General features: G+C 51.7%; 1 protein-coding gene and 1 long non-coding RNA gene across 4 annotated transcripts; one reads left to right on the forward strand and one right to left on the reverse strand.

Annotated features, from left to right (window-relative positions):
- Positions 1–900: 900 nt before the first annotated feature.
- On the reverse strand, positions 901–4281 carry LOC108588303 (uncharacterized). 2 transcript variants are annotated; one of them, XR_013526230.1, is made up of 2 exons: positions 4163–4281; positions 901–3198 (listed from the first exon to the last, which is right to left on the reverse strand). It is a non-coding gene; the product is annotated as an uncharacterized LOC108588303 (long non-coding RNA). The 2 variants fall into 2 exon arrangements; XR_001907214.4 differs by having other exon boundaries at positions 901–3203.
- On the forward strand, positions 4025–20659 carry TMEM18 (transmembrane protein 18). 2 transcript variants are annotated; one of them, XM_002758075.7, is made up of 5 exons: positions 4025–4163; positions 5854–5974; positions 9615–9669; positions 12137–12230; positions 12309–14596. In XM_002758075.7, exons 1-5 carry the CDS (start codon positions 4107–4109, stop codon positions 12402–12404), a joined length of 423 nt encoding a protein of 140 aa, XP_002758121.3. In that variant the 5' UTR covers positions 4025–4106; the 3' UTR covers positions 12405–14596. The 2 variants fall into 2 exon arrangements, 1 of the variants encoding a protein (XP_002758121.3); XR_008476510.2 differs by lacking the exon at positions 12137–12230 and having other exon boundaries at positions 4025–4894; positions 12309–20659.
- The last annotated feature ends 2119 nt before the right edge of the window (positions 20660–22778 follow it).

The raw sequence follows: 22778 nt of genomic DNA on the forward strand, positions 1-22778 counted from the left end.
GGTGGAGAGGCAGATGCTGGCGTCTCCAGGGAGCTGCTGCCAAGGTGCCTGTGGGATATTCATACTCCTCAGAGCTTCCTGAACAGGGGGCTCTTCCTAGACAGACGCCGCTCCCAAGGCTGCCTCTGGATCACGGGGCACAGACCTGGTCTCCAGTATCTCTTTTCCTCCCCATCCCCTCATTGATCCCACAGCAACTCTCTCCTGTGGTCTCTCTATCTAAACAATCTGCTGCCTGCTGGGTCCCAACCAACATGAAGAGCAAGAAAGCTACCAAGTACTAGTTTTAATTTATAGAAACATGACAGCTCACAAACATATTTTGTCCATTAATAAAGCTCTTGAAAACCAACTGTATGTGGGTTAAAGATACGGTGAATCAACTTGTGAAGCTATTTTAGAAATAAATAAAATTGGGCCAGGCGTGGTGGCTCATGCCTGTAATCCCAGCACTTTGGGAGGCCAAGTCAGGCACATCACCTGAGGTCAGGAGTTCGAGACCAGATTGGCCAATAGGGTTAAACACCGTGTCTACTAAAAATACAACATTAACTGGGTGTGGTGGTGCATGCCTGTGACCCCAGCTACTCGAGCGGCTGAGGCAAGGAGACTCACTTGAACCCAGCAGGTGGAGGCTGCAGTGAGCTGAGATCGTGCCATTGCGGGATCCAACCTGGGCAACAAGAGCGGAACTCCGTCTCAAAAAGAAAATAATAATAAATAAAAAATAAACAAAATTGATGCTTCTTCATCCTGATCACAGCTTCATCCAGTCCTTGCTCACAGCACAAAATTCCAGGCAAATGGGACAGAGTCCACATCAGTGTTCACACACCAACAGACAGAGAAAGCAAGCCACGTTTTGCGGCCACATTAAAATAGTAAAGAGAAAGAGATTAATTTTATTGACACATTTTATTTGGTCCAGTATTTCCAAAATATAATTTCAACATGCAGGTAAAATAATACAACTGTTGATGACATATTTTGCATTTTGGTACAAAGTCTTTGAAATTAAAGTACGTTTCAAATTAAAGCACAGCTCAGACTGGCAACATTTCACAAGCTTCATGTCTAAATGTCAGGAAGCCTAACATTGTTCACAACACCAGGGTGGGAGAAATGTGGAAGATGAATGTCCTGGGACTGACAGTGGAGCTGCTGAGGGGCAGGGTTTTTACAGTTCTGGAAACCTGGGTGCCAGGGCGCACATGTCAAAGATCTGCCAGGGGACAGCTGAGGAGAGAATGAAGAGAAAAAATCCCAGTGACAGTAGACAGGCTGTGGTTAATACTAAAAACAAGAATAGTGCCACCCAAAATTACAAGAAAACAGACACCGGAAAAGAATGGCAGGCACCGGACAGGACTGACAGAGAAACTAACCCAAGGAAATTAAGTAAACAGAGTGATGCCTAAAAGGTAACAAAATATCATCAGGGAAATACACAGGAACAGGCTGACCTGAGGAGGACAGATCTACTCCCTGTAACCGAAAGGTCCTGTTGAAAATAGCTGAACAAGCACAGGGGAGTGAGAATGGATGCAGATGAAAACCATCACACCAGCTGGACATGGTGGCTTACGCCTATAATCCCAGCAATTTGGGAGGCCGAGGCAGATAGATCACCTGAGGTCAGGAGTTCGAGACCTGTGGGTAACCCCCCCCATCTGGGCACCGAGGAAGAAGAGCTAAGCAGATCCCTGGCACAATTAGTGCCTGAAGAATATCTTGGTTTATAGTGTTATTACTCAGTTATTTCCTTTATATAATCCTTTATATGTAATCATATATTCATTTACAGTTGGAATAATTCGTGCCTGAAGAATATCTTATCACTCGGTTATTTCCATATATATATATATATATATCTTAGTTGATTGTCAGAGGAATGCCTAGAGCAGACACAGTATAGAGCATGAATTAAGGGGTAAACAGCTATACATATATAATCATAGCTTGCTTATAGTCAGAGGAATGTCTAGAACAGACATGGTGCAGAGCACGATTTAAGGGGAAAACAGTTATACCAGGACAAGTATCTATGGCCCAGATGGTAGTGACCCTGCCTGAAAAGGCACGTACTACATGGCAGGCCGGCCCAGGCGGCAGCGTTCTGTATTGTAAAGATACTCGCTGTATGGCAGGCTTGGAGCAAGAGTCAGTCCTCCTGAAAAGGGGTTGCAGGACCTTGCATCCAGTTCTTGTGGAAAGCTGGCCTCAGGTTAGCAAGCCCGTAAGTGTCTGAGGGCTTAAAATCCCTCTGATATAACCGCAGCTAGGTGGCTATACACCTTGTCAGCTCTGTTGCTAGGTACTAACTCAAAGCATCCTCCTATAGAAATCATTGGAAACTGCCAGCAGGTGGCTGTATACCCTGTCAGCTCTTTAGCTACTGTGCTGACTCAAAAGCATCCTCCTGTAGAATTCCTTAGAAGTAGCCTGCCCCTAGATAAGAGAAAATGCAACCTCTTCACTGTGCACAGCCCACCTCCTTGCCTCAGTGACCTAATGGGGAGGACCCTTTGCTTATCGCACACGTGATTGTCTTGACATTAACACTGTTCTTAAGATGTCCTCACTCACTACCCTGCCCCTTAACCTATACCCAATAAATACAGACGCTCTTGGAGGTTCGGGGCCTTGCCTGTCTCCGCTCATAGGTGGCGTGCCCTCCCACTCCCTCCCACCAACCTAGCTGTCTTTTCCAGTCCTTCGGTGTCTTGTCTTTTTATTTCTCGGATCCTGCGCCTCAGCACAGTGATAGGGGACACCCCACGATGCTAGTAGGGCTGACCCTACAGAGACCAGCCTGGCCAATATGGTGAAACCCTGTCTCTACTAAAAAAAAATTAGCTGGGCGAGATGGCAGACGCCTGCAGTCCCATCTACTAGGGAGGCTCAGGCAGGAGAACAGCATGAACCCAGGAGTGGAGGTTGCAGTGAGCCGAGATCGCACACCACTGCACTCCAGCCTGGGCCACAGAGGGAGACTTCGTCTCAAAAAAAACAAAAACAAAAACAGCAGGAAGGCCAAGCCCAAGATTTCCCAAACGTGATGTTTTGAGAGGAAAGTTGTGAAACACGAGAGGAAGATGCACTATATACCTAATGGATGTTCCTGGAGGTGAACACAGGAAAAATGGAGAAAAGTATCAGTGAAAACGATGTTTTCCCATAAGAAGAAACCATGACCTTCTACACTGAAATGAGAGAATGCATGTTAAGTAGCATAAACAGAAATGACCACACTGTGGAAAGATTCTAAGAAAGATCTGGGAGAGGTTAAGGCTATTTTTTTAAAAAAGTCCACCACTAGAACGTTTTAAAACAAATACGAAACTAGCTCAAAAGCTAACATATGCAATTAAAGTATATACACTTAATAATAATTCATGATGTTAAAATAATAGAATGTTCAATTTGAAAACCTCAAAGTTCGGGTATATTTTTTAAAAACTGGGAAAAAAGCATATCTGATATCAACAGTTAAAAAGAAATTAGCTGTAAGAAAATTATACATGAGAATCTCTTATATTTTTCTGAACAAGGAAGTGAAGCGTAACAACACTCGGTAAATCTCCGAAGCGAAGACAGACAGCCCTAAGCTGACCCAGACCGAGAGTGCATTGCCCTGAGGGTCCCAAGAGCAGGCACCGTCCCCAGGGCCCGCAGGCTCCGGGAAGTGGACGATGTCCCCAGGGTCCCGGGGCGGACACCGTCCCCATGAGGCTCTGACCCTTCTAGAAAGTCCCGGGTGGGAGGGAGGCTGGCGGGCCCGCACAGCACCCTGATCCTCCGAAACAATCCTCGCAAGCCCCACCCGCCGCCGCCTGCTCCTCGGTTAAAGAACTAAAGACGCCCTCGGCCTGCCGCCGGAGCGAGCACAATCCCTACACCCGGGTGGTAAGTTTCCATATTACAGGGAACACCTGGAAATACCGCGATATCTGGACCTAGTAAATGCCATGCAATTATCGCGAGAGGAAAGAAGCGCAGGTCTCGTGACGCCGGAAGATCTCACGAGAGAAGACTTGGCGCCCACCTCCGTGGATTCCGGCCAGGCCGGGTTCAGCGGTTGCTGTGAGGGCAGGCTTCCCCGCACCATGCCGTCCGCGTTCTCCGTCAGCTCTTTCCCTGTCACCATCCCAGCTGTACTCACGGTAACTCGCAGCCTGCGTAACCACCAGTTCGAGCGAGGACGGCCGAGAGCCGTCAGGTCTATCCCACAGGGCTACTCGCCTGTGGCCAAGAAGGCGGCGGTTGTGGGCGAGGTCTTGCGGCGGGGCATGCGCGCTGGGCGGAGTCCTGGGATCTGTGGGAGGGGCTTAAGCGTGCGGTGGGCGGGGTCCTGGGACCTGTGGGCGTGGGTAGGGGCGGTGGAGCCCGCACTGGGCGGGGTCCTGGGAAATGTGGGTGTGGCTCCGGGCCAGGCAGCGGAGCGCGCACTGGGCGGTGTCCTGGGTCCTGTGGGAGTGACTCGGGACCGGAAGTTGGGGCGAGCGCGCTGGGCGGGGTCCTGGGCCCTGTGGGCGTGGCTCGGGGCCGGGCCTCGAGCGTGCGCGCTGGGCGGGGTCCTGGGTCGTCGGGGGCGGGACGTTGGGGCGGAGCGTGCTCGGTAGGCGGGGCCATCACTAGGCGGGCGTGGCTGGGTTGTGTGGGCGGAGCGCGAGGGGCAGGGCTTTGTTCGTGTGGGAGGCGCATGCGGGCGAGTCTTCCGCTTTGCAGGCAGGACTTGGGTAGTGTGGGCGGATCTTGGGCAGTGTGGCGGGACGTGAGTGGTGGAGCCTAATAGTGGCACGTGGCGCGGAGGAATCCTGCCCCTGTGTGGGCGGGGCCGCGCCGTGCCTATGGTGTGTCCGGCAGGGCCTTGGGGAGCCCTTACCCCGAGTGGGTACGTGATGGGATCCGGGCAGAAAGCCGTGCTCCTCTTAACTCCCTGACTCTGGCCTTCTGGTCGGTGCATTGATGGGAGCAGATGTACTTGTGCTCTAGTCTCCTGGTGCGGCCCTGGAGAGGCCGCTGCGGTCTCCATCAGAGAGCAGTGACACTTACAGGAGTCCTGGAGGGCTGTGCCGGGCTACAGCTTGGAGTGTAGGGCTCATGCAGAAGGGCTCGCGAGGGGATGGGGAGGGTTGAGGACTGCTGGGATTGGCATCTGAGCATCAGGTGGGAACTGGGCAGCAATGGAACTGAGCTTGGCTACTGTAGGTCCTGGAGCCAGACACTGCCCCCTGGTACGGCAGTCCCGGGGAGTCCAGGAGGCAGCAGAGTGCAGCACTGTCTGGAGGGTTCAGAGTGTCGCAGAGAGGTTGGAGAAAATCAGGTCGCGCGCGTTGTGGTGGCTCAGATTCCCCAAGGCTTTCAGTACTAAGGAGCCTGAAATAACCAGCGTTTTGCCTTTGGGGCTGAGCCAAGTGCATCTCTTTGAAGAAGTCGCTTAATTTCCTTGTCATCACGAAATATCATCACTTTAGGGTTGGTGATTCCTTTCATTATACCCAGCTTAAAAACATGATTTTGTTCCACACACAAAAGGGGCACGTCAGGGATGACCTCAGTTCTGTGTGGTTGAACTTTGAATTCCATGGATTAAAGTTGCCCTGGGGGGAGAATCCTGCTTCCATCCTCCCTGTTCCTTCTCCCTTTCCTGTCCCCATGCTTCTGTGAGGCCTGACAGTGCTCTCCCCATACCTTGGTGAGTGGCCCCAGGAGGACTCAGGAGTGAGAGGCCCCTGCCCCCTGCCCCCTGCCCCCTTCCCCGGGGGAAGGCTGTGGGTGGGCCGTGAGCCCGGCCCTGCGGTGGGGGTGGGGGGCGGGGGACAGTGAGTGTCTGCTGGTGTGCTCCTATAGCAGACCGACTGGACTGAGCCCTGGCTTGTGGGGCTGGCTGCCTTCCACGCGCTCTGCCTGCTCCTCACCTGCTTGTCCTCCTGGAGCTACAAACTACAGATCGGGCACTTCCTGTGCCTAGGTGAGTAAAACAACCCAAACTGCATGACTCAGATCACTGTGTGAAGCGAAGCTGTACGTTCTGTCTGTGCCTTCAAAATACGTACATATTTTTGCAAGACCTCCCAACCCTCTGCCATGTGCCTGCTCTTAGGGCTCTCCCATATTTCACTCTTAGCAGCTCTAAAGAAAAGTTCCTTTTGGATGTGAGAATTGAAAGGAATCTGTTGAGTTCCTGTTGCCTACCAGGGAGGTGCTGAGCACCAGCTGCATGCAGGAGGGCTGAGTTTACACACAGGAGGGTTGAGTTTACACACAGGAGGGCTGAGTGTACACGCCGGAGGGCTGAGTTTACACACAGGAGGGCTGAGTTTACACACAGGAGAGTTGAGTTTACACACAGGAGGGCTGAGTGTACACGCCGGAGGGCTGAGTTTACACACAGGAGGGCTGAGTTTACACACCGGAGGCTTGAGTTTACACGCAGGAGGGCTGAGTGTACACGCCGGAGGGCTGAGTTTACACACAGGAGGGCTGAGTTTACACACCGGAGGCTTGAGTTTACACGCATGAGGGCTGAGTTTACACGCCGGAGGGCTGAGTGTACACGCCGGAGGGCTGAGTTTACACTCCGGAGGGCTGAGTGTACACGCCGGAGGGCTGAGTGTACACGCCGGAGGGCTGAGTTTACACGCAGGAGGGCTGAGTTTACACTCCGGAGGGCTGAGTGTACACGCCGGAGGGCTGAGTTTACACGCAGGAGGGCTGAGTTTACACGCAGGAGGGCTGAGTTTACACGCCGGAGGGCTGAGTTTACACACAGGAGGGTTGAGTTTACACACAGGAGGGCTGAGTTTACACGCAGGAGGCTTGAGTTTACACGCAGGAGGGCTGAGTGTACACGCCGGAGGGCTGAGTTTACACGCAGGAGGGCGGAGTTTACACGCAGGAGGGCTGAGTTTACACGCCGGAGGGCTGAGTGTACACGCCGGAGGGCTGAGTTTACACACAGGACGGCTGAGTGTACACGCCGGAGGGCTGAGTGTACACGCAGGAGGGTTGAGTTTATACGCAGGAGGGTTGAGTTTACACATAGGAGGGCTGAGTTTACACGCAGGAGGCTTGAGTTTACACGCAGGAGGGCTGAGTGTACACGCCGGAGGGCTGAGTTTACACGCAGGAGGGCGGAGTTTACACGCAGGAGGGCTGAGTTTACACGCCGGAGGGCTGAGTGTACACGCCGGAGGGCTGAGTTTACACACAGGACGGCTGAGTGTACACGCCGGAGGGCTGAGTGTACACGCAGGAGGGTTGAGTTTACACGCAGGAGGGCTGAGTTTACACACAGGACGGCTGAGTTTACAAAGTGCTGTTCTTTACACAAGATGCATCCTCAGGGCAGCCCTGCTCTGAATGGGAGGAAGATTGCAAACTGCGGAAAAAACGTTCTGTGCATAAAATAAGGCATTGCCCAACTTGGTTTCAAAGATAAGGGCTCCAGAACTTGGAGAAGTTAAGGAGCTGCACAGGTTGACTGAGGAAGATTATTCAGAAAAGCTGAAGTATGGCACAGGGTGTGAAGGGTGAGTAAGATGCTAGTAAGAAAAACAGGGAGCAGGTGACAGCCTGGGGAGGTGACGAGCAGAGACTGAGGTGGATGGAAGGCGTGGGTCAGGGGCAGAGAAACTGCCAGCCCTGCGGGACCTAAGCACTTCTGATGCTGAGCACTGCAAACACGTGTGGGTAGGAGAGGCGAGGAGGCCTGGAGGCCTGGTGCAGGCTCCTCTTGACTCTGGCATTGGAGAGACACCGAAGATTTTGCTTGGTAATTAAAAACAACAACTAATTTTAGGTAAGTTTAGTCAGCTGGCTGTGTGCAAAGCAGGAAATCCAAGAGCTGATCTTAGAAAGACTGGAGAAGTGATGAGTGTTGGCATATCCTGTGCAAGTGAGGCGGTCAGACCGAGCTGTGTATCAAGGGTGCCCTGAGGAGTACTGGGGTGGCCCAGGGAGACAGGGCTCCTTCACCTCCCACAGCTTCCTGGGGGACACAGCACCAGAGATTTATCACAGGCCTGTGTTATTATCACAGTGACAAATGTTGCAATGGAAAACCAAAAGCACAGTGAAACTGGAGGAGTGGCCTGGTTTAAATCATGCAGCCTCCTGTGATCTCAGGGCAAACAGGTGCAGAGGCAGGAGCCAGGCAGCAAGACGCTGGCAGCGGTGGGAGCGAATGCCCCATGCAGAGGCCTGAGGCAGGCACCTCAAAGAAAGGGGATGGCTTCACCAGGTGAGCTCCTGGATCTGAACAGCTTTCTCAGCTTGGGAATTGCACAGGAGATTGATGTTTTCGAGGATAAGGGGAAGGATGACTGCTTTCACACCGGGGTAATACTAGACACTGTGCTGCCTGCCGTTTGTACATTTCCTGTGATCTCAAACCAACCTTAGAGTTGGATTTTAGTTGCCCATTTTTATAAATGAAACACACAGAGGTTCTCTGACTCCCTCAGCTACACAGCTTATAATCAGCACCATCAAGATTCAGGATTCAGAGTCCGCTCCAGGGTGTATTTCAGGAACAGCTGGGAAGAAGCACCTGGTGGCACCCCGCCCCCGCCCACTGTCCTCCTGTGCCCACCACTTCCTATGTTAGCCCACCCTCCTCCTGTGCCCTGCTGTCCTGCTCCTTCTGTCACTCTCTGGCCCTCCTCCTCTTCCTCTTGTTCCACCTCCTTCTCCTTCTCTTCCCTCCTCCTCCTCCTCCTCCTCCTCTTCCCCCTCCCAGGCCCTGCCCTCCCCTCTGGTTCTTTCTCTGTGCTTTCCCTTGCTCTGCTTTATTGGGTTCATTCCTGGAGGAAGGCAGTGAAGGGACTGCTACCCTAACCCTAACCCTAACCCCTAGTTTAATCTGCTTTTGGATGTGGATCAAGAAGAATGAAAGGATTTTTACATTTTGATTTACCTTAGAAGTTAAAGCATTACATTTTTTTAAATTTGCCAAATGATTATATTTTATTTAATTTTTTGGTAGCATGGATCACTGTCTCATGGGTTTGAGTCCCAGCGTTATCCGTGAATTAGCTGGAGACCCTGGGCCAGTCCCTAAACTCTGTGTGCTCCTGGGAGCACAGTGGCCTCGCCTGCCCCCACCAGCTGCTGGCCTCCCTCCTGTGCCTTTGCCTCCAGCACCCCCAAAGCTGTTTGCTCCCCTCCTGTGGTCATCTTGGTGGCAGTGCCCCAGGGCAGCCTGGGACATGTAAGCGTGAAAAGGGGTCTTGTGGCTCTCGGCTCCTGCTGCTGTGTCCTGTGGGGTTGAACTGTGGCTGCTGGCCCTGGGGAAATGCAGGCGGTGCAGCCATGCCTGGGTGCAGCCTGGGGCCTCAGGGCACTTCCGGCTGTGGCTCTGCAGCTGCTGAGCTGAGCTCGGGCTCTGACTGAGCCATAGATTGCTGGAGCACTGGAGTACTGTTGGCCTTGGTTTTCTTTCTGCTAAGAGGGCGAGTCCTATAACTTGACACTGTTAGGATGTTTACCTGACATTATGTTTAGAATTAAAGTGACATTTCTATTCAGTATTCTGCTATAAAGAATGTATAACTTTATAACCAGTAATAATGGGTCATCTAAATTCTAACATGACTTATATCTTCCTTCAGTAATCTTAGTCTACTGTGCTGAATACATCAATGAGGTGGCTGCAATGAACTGGAGGTGAGCTGTCCCCAGACCTGTGACCAGGTCTCTGCAGGGGTGTCCCCGGAAACCGCCCTCACAGCCAGGGAGACTCTAGGAGGAGACAGTGAAACCTAACACAGCAACCGCGCACACGCTGGGCCTGTGCGTGCAGGGGGTGTGGGCTCCAGGGCGGCTCCGTAAGTGCTTTACCAAAGCCAGAGCAGCCCTTTCTGAGCACAGAGCAGCAGGGTGATGCTGGCGGAAGCCTCTGATGGCACAGCCATGTGAGGCCATGAGAATGTGAGCTGCTGATTAGAAACAGTGTTTTAGAGAACATGGTCCACGCTGGTCTCGGCCGTGCCCTGCCCCTGGGACTGTGGCGGCTGCTCCATGGGGAGTCTGGACCCCAGTACGGGGCTCCGGGTGGTCTGGGACGCCTGCCGCCTCACCCCCAGCCCCAAGTTCTGATGTCAGGGGACACCGCTGCTGGTAGCCCTGGCCCTGCGTTCTCTGCTCCCCCTCCATCCCTGGCCTCACCCCAGGGAACTGGGACCCAGCACCTGCCCAGGGTGAACTGCACAGCCTCTGTCAGGTAATACCCACCTGGCCTTACTGTTTTCGAATGGCCTGTGAGGTAAAAATGGTTTTTACATTTTAAAATATAAAGCAAAAATAAAACTGCCAGACTCTGAGCAGGAAGGAGCTGAGACTGTGGCCTCATGGCCCATAAGCCCTAAGCGCTGACCGTGGGCCCTCATTGAAAGGGTTGCTGAGCACTCCCTGAAAGCCTGAAAGCCTTTGCTTAGACTCGTCCGGTTTCCCGAACCCTCCCCTGACTCTGCCTCCTGCCTGCTCAGCCTTTCTCTCCAGGGCAGCCTCCCTGCAGCTGGAGCACGCTGTCTCTTTCCGGCTCCTCCCTCCTCCCTTCTTAGCAGTAAGTGGCTCCCTGGGGACCACGCCTCTCCTCCTGGACACAGGGCCTTCACATGGCTCAGTCCCAGGAGTGGTGCTCTGTCCTCGATGACCCTGACCTTGTACGGAGGCTGGCACAGTGCCTTCCTCCTCCCTGAAGCCCTCTCACACCCAGCTCCAGGGTGTAGCGCCTTCCTGGCTCCTCCCTTCCTGTGGCCTCAGCCTCCTGGCTTTGTGCTTCTCCGGCATCTCCTGATAGCAGAAGTGCTGGGTTTCCTGCCTGCTGCACTCACTGGACTGGGCACCAGGATGTCTAACAGATGTCTCAGAATTCACACTTGAGGCTGACTGTTCTGCTCCCCCTTCTTTATAGAAGTATCTTCTCCCTCAGCTTCTTAGACCAGAGATGTCACAGTGCATCATTCAGGAGAATGCTGTCCCTCCACCTTTAAGGCCAGCCATGAGCCCACTGCGTTCCATGCCCTTCACCCCAGCTTTGCCAACCTGCTGCTGACACGCAGCCCCTAAGCCATCCCCATACTGCTCAGCCTCTTGCATGTCTGAGGAGGCACGGGCCTCAGCTGGGCACTGCCCCTCAGAACGTTCCAGAGTGTCCCAGGTCACTCCGAGCAAACGCGGAGTCATGCAGTGGTGCCCTGTGGCCTCCTGCTAGCTCTGTCCCAGCCGCTCATAGCTGTGCCTGTGAGTCCACGAGGCCCCCTCACCCCACAGCCTTCACGTTTCTGTGTAAGCGCAGTCACCACATGCTTGGACTGGCTGCCTCTTAATTCTGGGCCTCCCATGGTCTAGAGTGAAAGTGCCAGTGAGGCGGGAACCCCGTGCCCACAAGGCGTTGACCCGCTGCCCGCTGCACATCATTACCAGCTCTGTGTGGGGTGTTTCCCGTGCTGGCTGCTGAGAGCAGAATAAACAGCCACGTGCAGATCCTCTGCCCTCCCTGGCGCTGCATGTTTGTGCAAGAGCAGATCTTCCGCCTCCCTCCGTCTCTTCTGCTAAAGAGGTGCTTGTGCTGGCAGCAGGACGGCTGCTGTGAGAGCCAAAGGGATGGGAGGGTCCCAGTGCGGCTGTGGAGTGGACGCAGCTGCTCTCCCTTCCTCATTTACGGGGATTATTGATGTTACTTTGTAGGTTCTAAGGATTTCAGGTCATCAGTGTCTTCCAGCTGAGGTCAGATGTGCTGCTGACCCAGAGGGGATGCTGGGTGTCATCTCCCTGCCTGGGAGGCCTCTGGGTCTTCCCCATGCTACAGGGTGGGGTCTCTCTGCCTGGGAGACTCTGGGGTCTTCCCTGTGCTACAGGGTGGGGTCTCCCTGCCTGGGAGACTTCGGGGTCTTCCCCGTGCTGCAGGGTGGTGTCTCCCTGTCCTGTGAGCCAGGGTGTTTTCTTCATGGGCATTGCATTTGGGACAGTACAGTGGATGATGGCTGCCCCCAAGGGTGGGCTCAGTGAGGGGGTTGCTTCCACCTCAGTCCACAGCAGCTTTCTCCAGAGTCTTAGTAAAATAAACAGTGTCACTAGAACTTTTTTTGCTGTATTGCCTAGTAATGTTTTGCTTTTGTTTTTTGAACAGATTATTTTCAAAATACCAGTATTTCGACTCCAGGGGCATGTTCATTTCTGTAGTATTTTCCGCGCCGCTGCTGGTGAATGCCATGATCATTGTGGTGCGTACAGATACTCCCCTGGCTTTCTTCGTGTGTGTCTTTTTCAAATTTAAACATGTTCCGAACTATTGTGTTTAGATTTTGTGGGTACGGAAGACGCTGAGTGTGATGACTGATCTGAAGAAGGCACAAGAGAGAAGGAAGGAGAAGGAAAGGAGAAGGAAAGAAGACTGAGAGGCAGCAGCCGCCTGGAGTCTGCGTCCCTCCGTCCCCCCCGGCTGCTCCAGGTGCCAAGCTGCACGTGGCATGGGCGTCCTTCCACCTGACCCGTGGTTTGGAAAACGGTGGTTTTATTTTAATAGCCATGGTGACAGGTACACAGGGAAGTTGGCTTTTCAGTATCCATCAGGACATGTGTCTTCAGGCGTCTGGTCTTTGTAGTCAGGCCATGGGAACCGTCTCTGCAGAGCTTTACAACTGGGAGTTTGAGTTGAAGAAGTCCATGTCGCCTGTGTAACTGGTACTCACTATGTCCTGTTCACAATATTAAATACGAAACTCAGTAATAAACAGTGCCACCCTGCACATGGGCACCATGCCCTCCTCTTGGTCTGTTTTCTAGTGCATGCAGTGGTTCGCAGTAGACAGCATTTTTACCTTCCAGGACATGGGGCAAAGTTTGGAGACACTTTTGGTTGTTACTGGAGGTGGGGGGAAGTGGGGGCTCCTGGCCTCTCCTGTGGAGCCCAGGGGTCATGCAGAACATCCTATGTGCCTGGGTCAGCCGCACCACTCACGTGGCTTGACATGAAATGTCAGCAGTGCTGGGGCAGAGAGACCTTGGGAGGAAGCTCTTGGAAAAGATGTTGTATCTTGGTTTGATGAACCAATTCCCAAGAGGCTAGGTCCTCGCTAACAAAGGTATGGGCTGCTCGAGTGAAAGCAGAGTGGAAGTCCTGCAGTCAGCACTCCGTGGAGAGCGTCTTTCCTGAGTGTCATGGTGTCCTGTTGGTTCAGGTGCTCGGGAACACAGTGCTCTCCGTTCTGTTAGGGCAGGCATACTGTTACTTTGCGACATCCACTTAATGAAGTAGCTCCTGCCCAGTCGCCTTTGGTTCCTGTCTAATCTGGACCTGCAGTGTGAGAATGACAGGTGGTTAGAGACCCAGATATTTAAAAATAGGTGTTCAATAGGGAATGCTCAGTGTGCATCTTATCTGATAGCATGCCTATTGTGCATTTCTGAAAGTTACTAACTCAAAATGTAATTAGCACAGTTAACTTAGAGTGGACAAGCTTGGAAGAAAACGAGGTGCAGAGATTGCCAGCCAGGTCTGTGCCCCTCTCAGGCCTTTGTGGCTGACAAGTGGGACAGGAAGATGATTAAGGCGACTTGTCCTCCCCCAGCATTGTCCAGGGCTGCTGTGAGGATATTTGACTTAGCTAACACAAAATAAACCAGGGAGATTTTAGAGACTGTACATTTTTAGTGTGTAACGTTTTCACCATCTGATATGGTTTGGCTCTGTGTCCCCACCCAAATTTCATCTTGAACTTTGATCCCCACGTGTCGAGGGAGGGACCTGGTGGAGGTGATGGGATTGTGGTGTTGGTTTCCCCCATGCTGTTCTCCTGATAGTGAGGGAGTTCTCACGAGATCTGATGGTTTTTAAAATGGCCCTTGCTCTCACTCGCTCTCTTCCTGGCCTGTGAGGAAGGTGCTTACTTCCCCTTTGCCCTCTGCCATGATTGTAGGTTTCCTGAGGCCTCCCTCCCATGTGGAACTGAGTCAATTAAACCTCTTGATAAACTATCAGGTCTCAGATAGTACCTTTATAGCAGTGTGAGAACAGACTAATACATCATCCATATGTTATTTGAGCTCAATACGGGGCCATGTGATTGAATCTCAGTTTGACTGTGATAAAATAGTGTAGCAGTTTTGCTAGCTTTGCCTGAATCTAATGCTGATGACGTGTCAGTGTGAAACCATGGCGTGTGTTCTTTGGTTTCCACTCAGAGTATATACCTCTGTGTTTTGGAACAGTTACACTTTGTTTTCATAAAAACAACCTTCACTGTTTGTAACTGTGTAGTAAGTTTGTATGCAGTGCCTTCAAATGCGTTGTTAACAACTGTCTTGATATGTCGTCTTCATGTTAGGGAAAGTGAGAGAAGCGAAATGGTCAGCAGTTGAGTGGTTTACGAAAGCACAGATGCGATCCCACTTTGCTGTGCTGGAAGTCACACAGCACTGGCTCCACAAATGTGGGTGACTCACTGGAGGTCTTCCCCTGTTTAAGTGGAACGAATGTTGTTACTCATAAAGTACAGAAAAGGAAGTTTGGTATAAAAACATGTTTTTCACATTCCAAATCTGCTGCACCTTACATTTAGCTATGCAATAAAGTAGATCGTTAATAGCATGTAGTATTTTTTTTTTTTTTCAAAAAATGGTATTTGTTTTGTATCTTACCGTAACGTGAAACAGGAGCACCTGGTGCTGCACTCCACCTTTGGCTGGCAGGTCCCTTTGCTGCAGCATCTGGTGCTGAATTTTACAAACAATGCAATTGTGTCGTTACCAGCAGAAGAAAGTCCACTCGCACAGATAACGCGTATCAAATCAGAAAGCAATGGCAGCCTGAATGGCCAGCTTCTGTGAGAAATCAAGTGGCAAGGACATGTTAACACATTCTCTCTCTTTACAAAACAATATGTGAATTGTAAAAAAAATAATAATACAGGTGGGGTAGGAATTCAGGATAAGGAGCTCGGTGGTGGTAGTTGAGTGGAATGCTTGAAGACAGATGAGAGTCGCCATCACAGATGTGTTGGTCAGGCCCAAGCATCAGAGGCTTCCTCGTCTGGACTTTGGTGAAGCACCCTTCTTTCATGGGGCTAGAACACATTTTCGGGGCAGCCTTCCTCTCTACTGAAGCAGTGAGAACCAGTGACTAGCCATGCCAATAGATGTCCTCATCTAAAGAGCAAAGATGTTATAAAAACCCTCTCATGTTGAATGAATGGTTATTATAAAATGTGTTTTGATTTCAAGAGTGTGAAGAGAGTCAGGAGTCCCCAGGACCACCCCAGGATGACACCCTGGAGAGACTCCCAGACTCAGAGCAGTGCTCACAGTCAGGGCTGTGGTTACCACAGTGAAAGGCTGTGGATTAAAATCAGCAAAGGGGATGAAGCCCAGGAGAGACCAGGCACAAGTTCGCAGGCATCCTCTCCAGTGGGCCCCCAGGCCTGCACGCAGCCCTCCCAGCAGCCGTGGGAGCACATGAAGGGCCTGCGTCCATCAGGGAAGCCTCCTGGACCTGCATGCCGGGTTTGTGGCTACAAGGACATGGAGCCCTGGGCTCACATCCTGTCACAGAGCCACGTAGGGAGGAGGAAGTTACTGAACATCTAAGTCATCAGAGTCATCTAAATGGTGCTGGCGCAGTGCTTGCTGGAAGGTCATGGCACTATGGAGAATGGCACAGCAGCGGGACCCTTTCATAGCCAACAGGCGCTTGCATCTGAGGCAAATGAGAGGATGAGGGGACCCTGCAGAGATCGGGGTCTCCCAGGCAGGGAAACAGCCACTGGGAAGGTCCTAAGGTGGGGCCCTGTGGCCTGTTCAGGACAGAAGGACACTGGGCAATCCCAGCAGGACATCAGTGCAGCGAGATGGGGGTGAGCACAACACAGGCCCCAGCCCTGCAGAAGTGCCAGCTCCTGAGCGGCATGGCTGTCCTCCAGGGTCTGCACAGGAGACAGGCCAGGACTGCCTGTGCGTTCAGCTCATGGCTTTCAGCTTGTGGCTCTGCTGCCACGTGGAGAATGGACACAGGGAAAGGCTGGGCCAGAGGGAGAGTGGGCGGTAGTCAGGGCTCTGTGTTCTCAGTCTTGCCCTTGGTGAGGGGACAAGGCATGGAGCTGCCCTGAGCCCTTCATCTGCAGAGGGAACAGGAGGGGACAAGGCATGGAGCTGCCCTGAGCCCCTCATCTGCAGAGGGGACAGGAGGGGACAAGGCATGGAGCTGCCCTGAGCCCCTCATCTGCAGAGGGGACAGGATTGCTGTTCATTTCCCTTTAGGGGATCAGGTGCTTGGTAGGAGGCAGGCAGACCTCAGAGTTCGACCACACCGGCAAGTCGGGTCCTGGGGAGGACGGGGCTGGGCTCCACGTGCAGGGTTCTAGGAGGCAGGAAGGGAGTGAGCCAGGGCAGAGCAGAGGACCCAGGGGGTGGCGTGAAGGTGTCTCCAAGCCCTGGTCACTGCATGGGAGGGCAGGATGGGGCAGGGAGACCCAGGCAGGCTATGGGTGCCATGCCTTGGTGGCAGCTTGTTCCAAGTGGGGCTGGAACAACTGACAGATCTCTCAGTGTGGCTCGCTCACAGCCTGGCTCGTGGGTTGCGGATCTCTCAGTGTGGCTCACTCATGGCTTGTGGTTTACAGATCTCTCAGTGTGGCTCACTCATGGCTTGTGGGTTACAGATCTCTGATCATGGCTCACTCATGGCCTGGCTCGTGGGTTGCGGATCTCTCAGCGAGCGTCCTCGTCGGCCTGCTCAGCTTTCTAGCTCCTCTTTCCGTCGTTGCAGTTTCACAGCAGCCAGTACAGTTTGATCTTTCCTCACTTTCGGAAAACCTGTGGCTACTATAGTCTTCAAATCATGCTGTCATTAGAAATTGCACAGGACCTATGCCAAGGGAGGCGCTGACTGGCACAGATCCTGGCACAGGCCCTGAAAGGAACCTGAGAACAGGGAAGGAGCCCCCTGCAGCCTTCAGGCAGCCAAGCAGAGACCTAAGTCCAAGCATGTGGCCACAGGGTCTGCTCTATAAGTCTCAGGGCTATCACCTTCTGCTTCAGTCTGGGTCAAAACAGCCTTCAGCAGCTTCTGCTCTATCTGAGTGAGCTGAGTGTCTGCTCCCTGGGTCTTGTCGTGCATGAGGTTGATGCTCCATCTGAGTGAGTCGTGTGTCTGCCTCCATGGGTCCTGCTGTGATTTGGGTTGATGCTCCATCTGAGTGAGCTGAGTGTCTGCATCTCTGGATCCTGTTGCATGTGGGTTTGGTTGATGCTCCCTCTGACTGAGCTGGGTGTCTGCATTTCTGGGTTTATGGATCCTAAGCCCAGCTCACTCACGACCTGGCTCGTGGGTTATGGATCCCTGAGCGTGGCTCACTCACGACCTGGCTCGTGGGTTATGGATCCCTGAGCGTGGCTCACTCACAGCCTGGCTCTCGGATTACGGATCTCTGAGCGTGGCTCACTCACGGCCTGGCTTGTGTGTTATGGATCCCTGAGCGTGGCTCACTCATGGCCTGGCTCATGGGATATGGATCTCTGAGCGTGGCTCACTCACGGCCTGGCTCGTGGATTACAGATCTCTGAGCGTGGCTCACTCACGGCCTGGCTTGTGGGTTATGGATCTCTGATTGTGGCTCACTCACGGCCTGGCTCGTGGGTTACGGATCCCTGAGCATGGCTCACTCACGACCTGGCTTGTGGGTTACGGATATCTGATTGTGGCTCACTCACGGCCTGGCTTGTGGGTTATGGATCTCTGATTGTGGCTCACTCACGGCCTGGCTCGTGGGTTACGGATCCCTGAGCGTGGCTCACTCACGGCCTGGCTTGTGGATTATGGATCTCTGATCGTGGCTCACTCACGGCCTGGCTTGTGGGTTATGGATCTCTGAGCGTGGCTCACTCACGGCCTGGCTTGCGGGTTACGGATCTCTGATCGTGGCTCACTCATGGCCTGGCTTGTGGGTTATGGATCCCTGAGCATGGCTCACTCACGGCTTGGCTTGCGAGTTATGGATCTCTGAGCGTGGCTCACTCACGGCCTGGCTTGTGGGTTGTGGATCTCTGACTGTGGCTCACTCATGGCCTGGCTCATGGGTTGTGGATCTCTGAGCATGGCTCACTCACGGTCTGGCCCTCCACATGCTGCTTTTCCCTCTGCCTCATCCATGTTTGGTTATTTCATATATAACATTGTCTTTGGAACAGGAGGAAATTGTTAAATGTCAATTTGCTGCCCCTGTTTTTCTATAAGTCTATCTTCTATGAAGTAATGTAGTCCTGTTTATATGATGCAATTTCACTGTATAACGTTATTTTCAGTGCCTGCATAGTAAACAAATGATAGGGGTATAGGCTGTATTTACTTAACCAGTTACTGATACTGAGATGCAGAATTTGATCAACACAGAAATCTCCAGCCTCACAGCCCTACATTTCCACTATTGTCCTGGAATAAATTCTTACAGGTGAAATTCAGCCAACGTATATGACGCATGTGGCAGTTGGTAAATGTTGCTAAATCAGGTTTCAGAAAGCGTGGCCAGTACTGATTGTACGCATTTCCTGGAGTTCTTGCCTGCACCAAGTGGCAACATAAAGAAGAAACTGTTCTGATTACTAGGTGAAAGTTTTATCTCACTGTTTTAACTTGCACTTCGGTGGTTACCTGTGAGGTTTAACATTTTTCAAATGATTGTTTGCATTCTGCATTTTTTAGTGAATAATCTGCTCATATTCTTCTCTCTCTCTCTCTCTTTTTTTTTTTTTTTTTTTTTGCAATATGGGCTTTTAAAACCCTACTTCTAATTTTATGTGTTAAAACTGGTAACACATAGAGGGCAGAAATATGTTACTAGTCTGCAGTTTGGCTTCCGCTTGTGTTGAAAAGGTTTTAGAAGGTTGAAGAGTTTTATGCTTTATGTATCATCAGGAACTGTGAAGAGCTGAGGCTGCGTCTCCTCACAAGCTGACAGGTGAGCCGTGAAGAGCCCACGGCAGGGAAGTTGGTTTAAACCAGTTACAACAGCACACACGTGGCACCATCCTTATGATGTTACCTGTTACTTAGTTCACACTGATCCGTGGCTGGTGTTTAAATGCTTTCCTAGTTCATTTCATCCATTACACAAATGCTTGTGAAATGCCCAGGCAGCACCGTTGCCGCCTCCTCAAGCTTCCAAACCCAACATCCTTTTGCCCAAGCATCCAGGTACAGAAGGGGGACCTGAGACATCGTGAATTTGAAGCCAGAAGCCACGGTTTTTCTAGGAATAGATTTACTTGTTAAGAACTGAGGTACCTTCATAGATAAAGTTACTCATGTTGGCTTTTTTGCTCTTTAAATTCTTCTCTGTAAGTTACTGATGTGACAAATCAGATATTACATTTCACACAGCTGATACATTGACAAGGCAGCGTCCATCCAGGAATCTCTCAAAGTATACCTGGCACATATTAGAAGCATGTAAGTTCTGAAAAGTACTGAGTGGTCATTTGTGGGGCCTTGTCTCCCCTGCCCCTGTCCTTTGTAACTGATGACCTCAGGTTGGGCTGGGATGGGTTTGTGTCTTCCACCAACCCTAGGCCGCACACGGGGCTCGTGGGTGAGTCAGAGGCTTCCCCCGACCCCCTGTAGCCGCAGTCCTGAGCAAATGAGAGAGAAGCAGCATGGGGCCTGGGAGTGGAGGGGCAGCCTGGGTGGCTGTGGGTTCCCTGCTGCATCAAGGGCACACGGCGCTTTCTCATTGGTTACCCTCCTGAGTCGGCACCGCTGTCCTGGGAGTTTTACAATCCCCATCCTATGGGGAGTCACCTTTGTATCGACAGCACATTGAAATGTGTGTGCAGTTAGTGGATTTTCCAGGGTAAGAGCTGCAAGCTGTTGTGGAATTCTGCACATTCATTCATGGTCATTGTAAAAATGTGTTCATGAGAACCCTTGGGAGGCACTGACATGTCTGACAATAGATTCTGAGTGAAGACACTTCTTGTGATGACCACAACACATGATCAATTTTACAAGAGCCTCGGCTCTGTGGGGATCGCTCCTGCGAAGGGCCCTTGACAGGACCCTCGCCATCTTGAGCTTGAGCCCATACACGTTTCTCCTCTCCTGGAGGCTGTTGAGCTAAGGGAAAGGAGGAAGTCTGGTTGCACTGATTTTATAAACATCAATCTTTGCCTCTGACATTTGCAACAGAATGGGTGAGCTCAGGCCTTGTGGTCTAATGAGACATTGTATGGGTAGACATTGTGTGCCTCCTAGTTCCTTCTCTGCACAATAACTGTATGACTTCATTTACCTCTGCTAACTCAGTCATATTGTTTGCATATGATCCTATATGAATAGGCAAGGTTAGAAGGACATTTGGAAAGGTCCAGCTGTACCTTGTTAACAATCTTACTTGCTTGCTTAACTGATTTTAGAGAAACACATGTTTAGATTTATGACCCCCTTTTTGCAAGCTTTATTGTCCCTTTGCTATATACCCTTTGATTAAGAGTCATACTTTCTGTACCCCTTTTCTTGTGTTTTTTTTGTTCTTGATTTTATTTCAAGATACAATGGAATGTACGTCACTCCTCAAACACTGAAAGGTATATAACCTGTAGTTTGCACAAATAAACTTGCTGTCTTGGCACTTCTTGCTCCGGCATTGCCTGGCAGTCCTCAAGACCCCGCTCTCTATCTATCTTTTCTTCCGCGCACTCCCTCTTCCAGGTTAAGAACACTTGAGTGGGGCCGAGGCTCTCTGCTGGACAGAAGCCCCCCGGCAGACGTGCCGGACCCCCACACGGCTCTACTGGGCATGGTGATGATAGACTTCAATTTCAGTTTCCCTTTAGAAAAGGCACATAGGAATGCGCGACGTAGTTATAAGATCACTGTAAGGATCAAAAGATATGCATTAGATTCCCTAAGCTGCATACCTATTAACAGCTCTGATGGGGCTGGCAATGCGGTGCTGCCGATCTGGTCCCCAGAATGGCATGGGGCATACAGAATGCGTCCTGTGCCGCTCACTCCAGGACCCCGAGTGAGAAAAGGAAACGTGACACGTAGCAGCCGTGTGGAAGAGCAGCCCGACCCGACACGGGGCCAGAGTCTTGGGTCCTGCACACGTCGGGCTCCTGAGCTGTAGGAGGGAAACCTCCGGACCTTGGGTGCCATGTCTCCTTTGGCTCTGCAGGGCTTTACCAGTTCATTCCCCGTTCCATCTGGGGAAGGCGTCTTTCCCACTAGCCCTCCAGAGGGCACCACAGCACCATGCCAGAGGCCCCTGTTTGGCTGCTTGGGGAAAATTTCTGTCACTTACTCTGAAACAGCAGCACCAGAAGCTAAAGGGAATGAGCCAGGAAGCACAGTGCCTCGGTTTCCTGTGTTTATTTGAATGAAGTTAACCACACCCCAAGTCAGTTGTAAAGTCAGTTTCTGGGCAGAAACAAACCTAGACACACACATGTGAACACAGACACACGTGCACACATGTGAACACAGACATGCGCACATGTAGGCACCTGGAGATTTCCCTTTTCTGTTACATTAGAAAACACCTGTGCTGCGCCTCCACCCACACAGATAATGCTGTGAATTAATAAGTGCATTCCAGATGTTTTTGTTTTGAGACAGAATCTCACTCTGTTGCCCATGCTGGGGTGCAGTGGCACAATCTTGGCTCAGTGCAATCCCTGGGTTCCAGTGATTCTTCTGCCTCAGCCTCCTGAATAGCCGAGATTATAGGCACCGGCCACCACACCTGGCTAATTTTTTTTTTCTTTCTATTTTTAGTAGAGGCGGAGTTTCACCATGTGGGCCAGGCTGCTCTTGAACTCCTGACCTCAGGTGATCCACCTGCCTTGGCCTCCAAAAGTGATGAGATGACAGTGTGAACCACCGCGCCCAGCCCAGGAACAGTTTTTAAAGTAGAGCTATCCAGTGAAGTAACAGGTTAAGAATGGAGGGACTGAGAAGCTGTTCTGGGGGGGCTGTGCTGCGATCTGTGGTGAGCCTCACAAGATGCTGCAGGTCTGAGGAGCTGATGGCTTCTGCCTGCTGGACACTGGGAGGCTCAGACTCATGAGGAGGAAGGACGAGGAGCCCCACCATGGTGCTTGACAGGCTCCCGGCCTCAGAAATTACTTTTTTTTTTTGAGACAGAGTCTCACTGCGTCGCCCAGCCTGGAGTGCAGTGTCTTGATCTTGGCTCAGTGCAGCATCTGCCTCCCGGGTTCAAGCAATTCTTGAGTAGCCTCAGCCTCCTGAGTAGCTGGGACTTGTGCCACCATACCCCACTAATTTTTGTATTTTTAGTAGAGACAGAGTTTAACCATATTGGGCAGGACAGTCTTGATCTCCTGACCTCGTGATCCTTCACCTTGGCCTCCCAAAGTGCTGGGATTACAGGCATGAGCCACCACACTTGGCCACAAAACTTTTTTTTTTTGAGACAGAGTTTTGCTCTTGTTACCCAAGCTGGAGTGCAATGGCGCAATCTCAGCTCACCTAAACCTCCGCCTCCTGGGTTCAAGCAATTCTCCTGCCTCAGTCTCCTGAGTAGCTGGGACTACAGGCATGTACCACCATGCCCAGCTAATTTTTGTATTTTTAGTAGAGACGGGGTTTCACCTTGTCGACCAGGATAGTCTCGATCTCTTGACCTCGTGATCTGCCCGCCTCGGCCTCCCAAAGTGCTGGGATTACAGGCGTGAGGAATTACTGTTAAGTAGAGAGTAGAACTCAGAACAAAGGGACATGCTCTTCTCTTGGCCTCAGCTGTGGGCTCAGAAGACTGGGG

The sequence above is a fragment of the Callithrix jacchus genome, chromosome 14 (assembly GCF_049354715.1).
Source record: "Callithrix jacchus isolate 240 chromosome 14, calJac240_pri, whole genome shotgun sequence".
Lineage (NCBI taxonomy): Eukaryota > Metazoa > Chordata > Mammalia > Primates > Cebidae > Callithrix > Callithrix jacchus.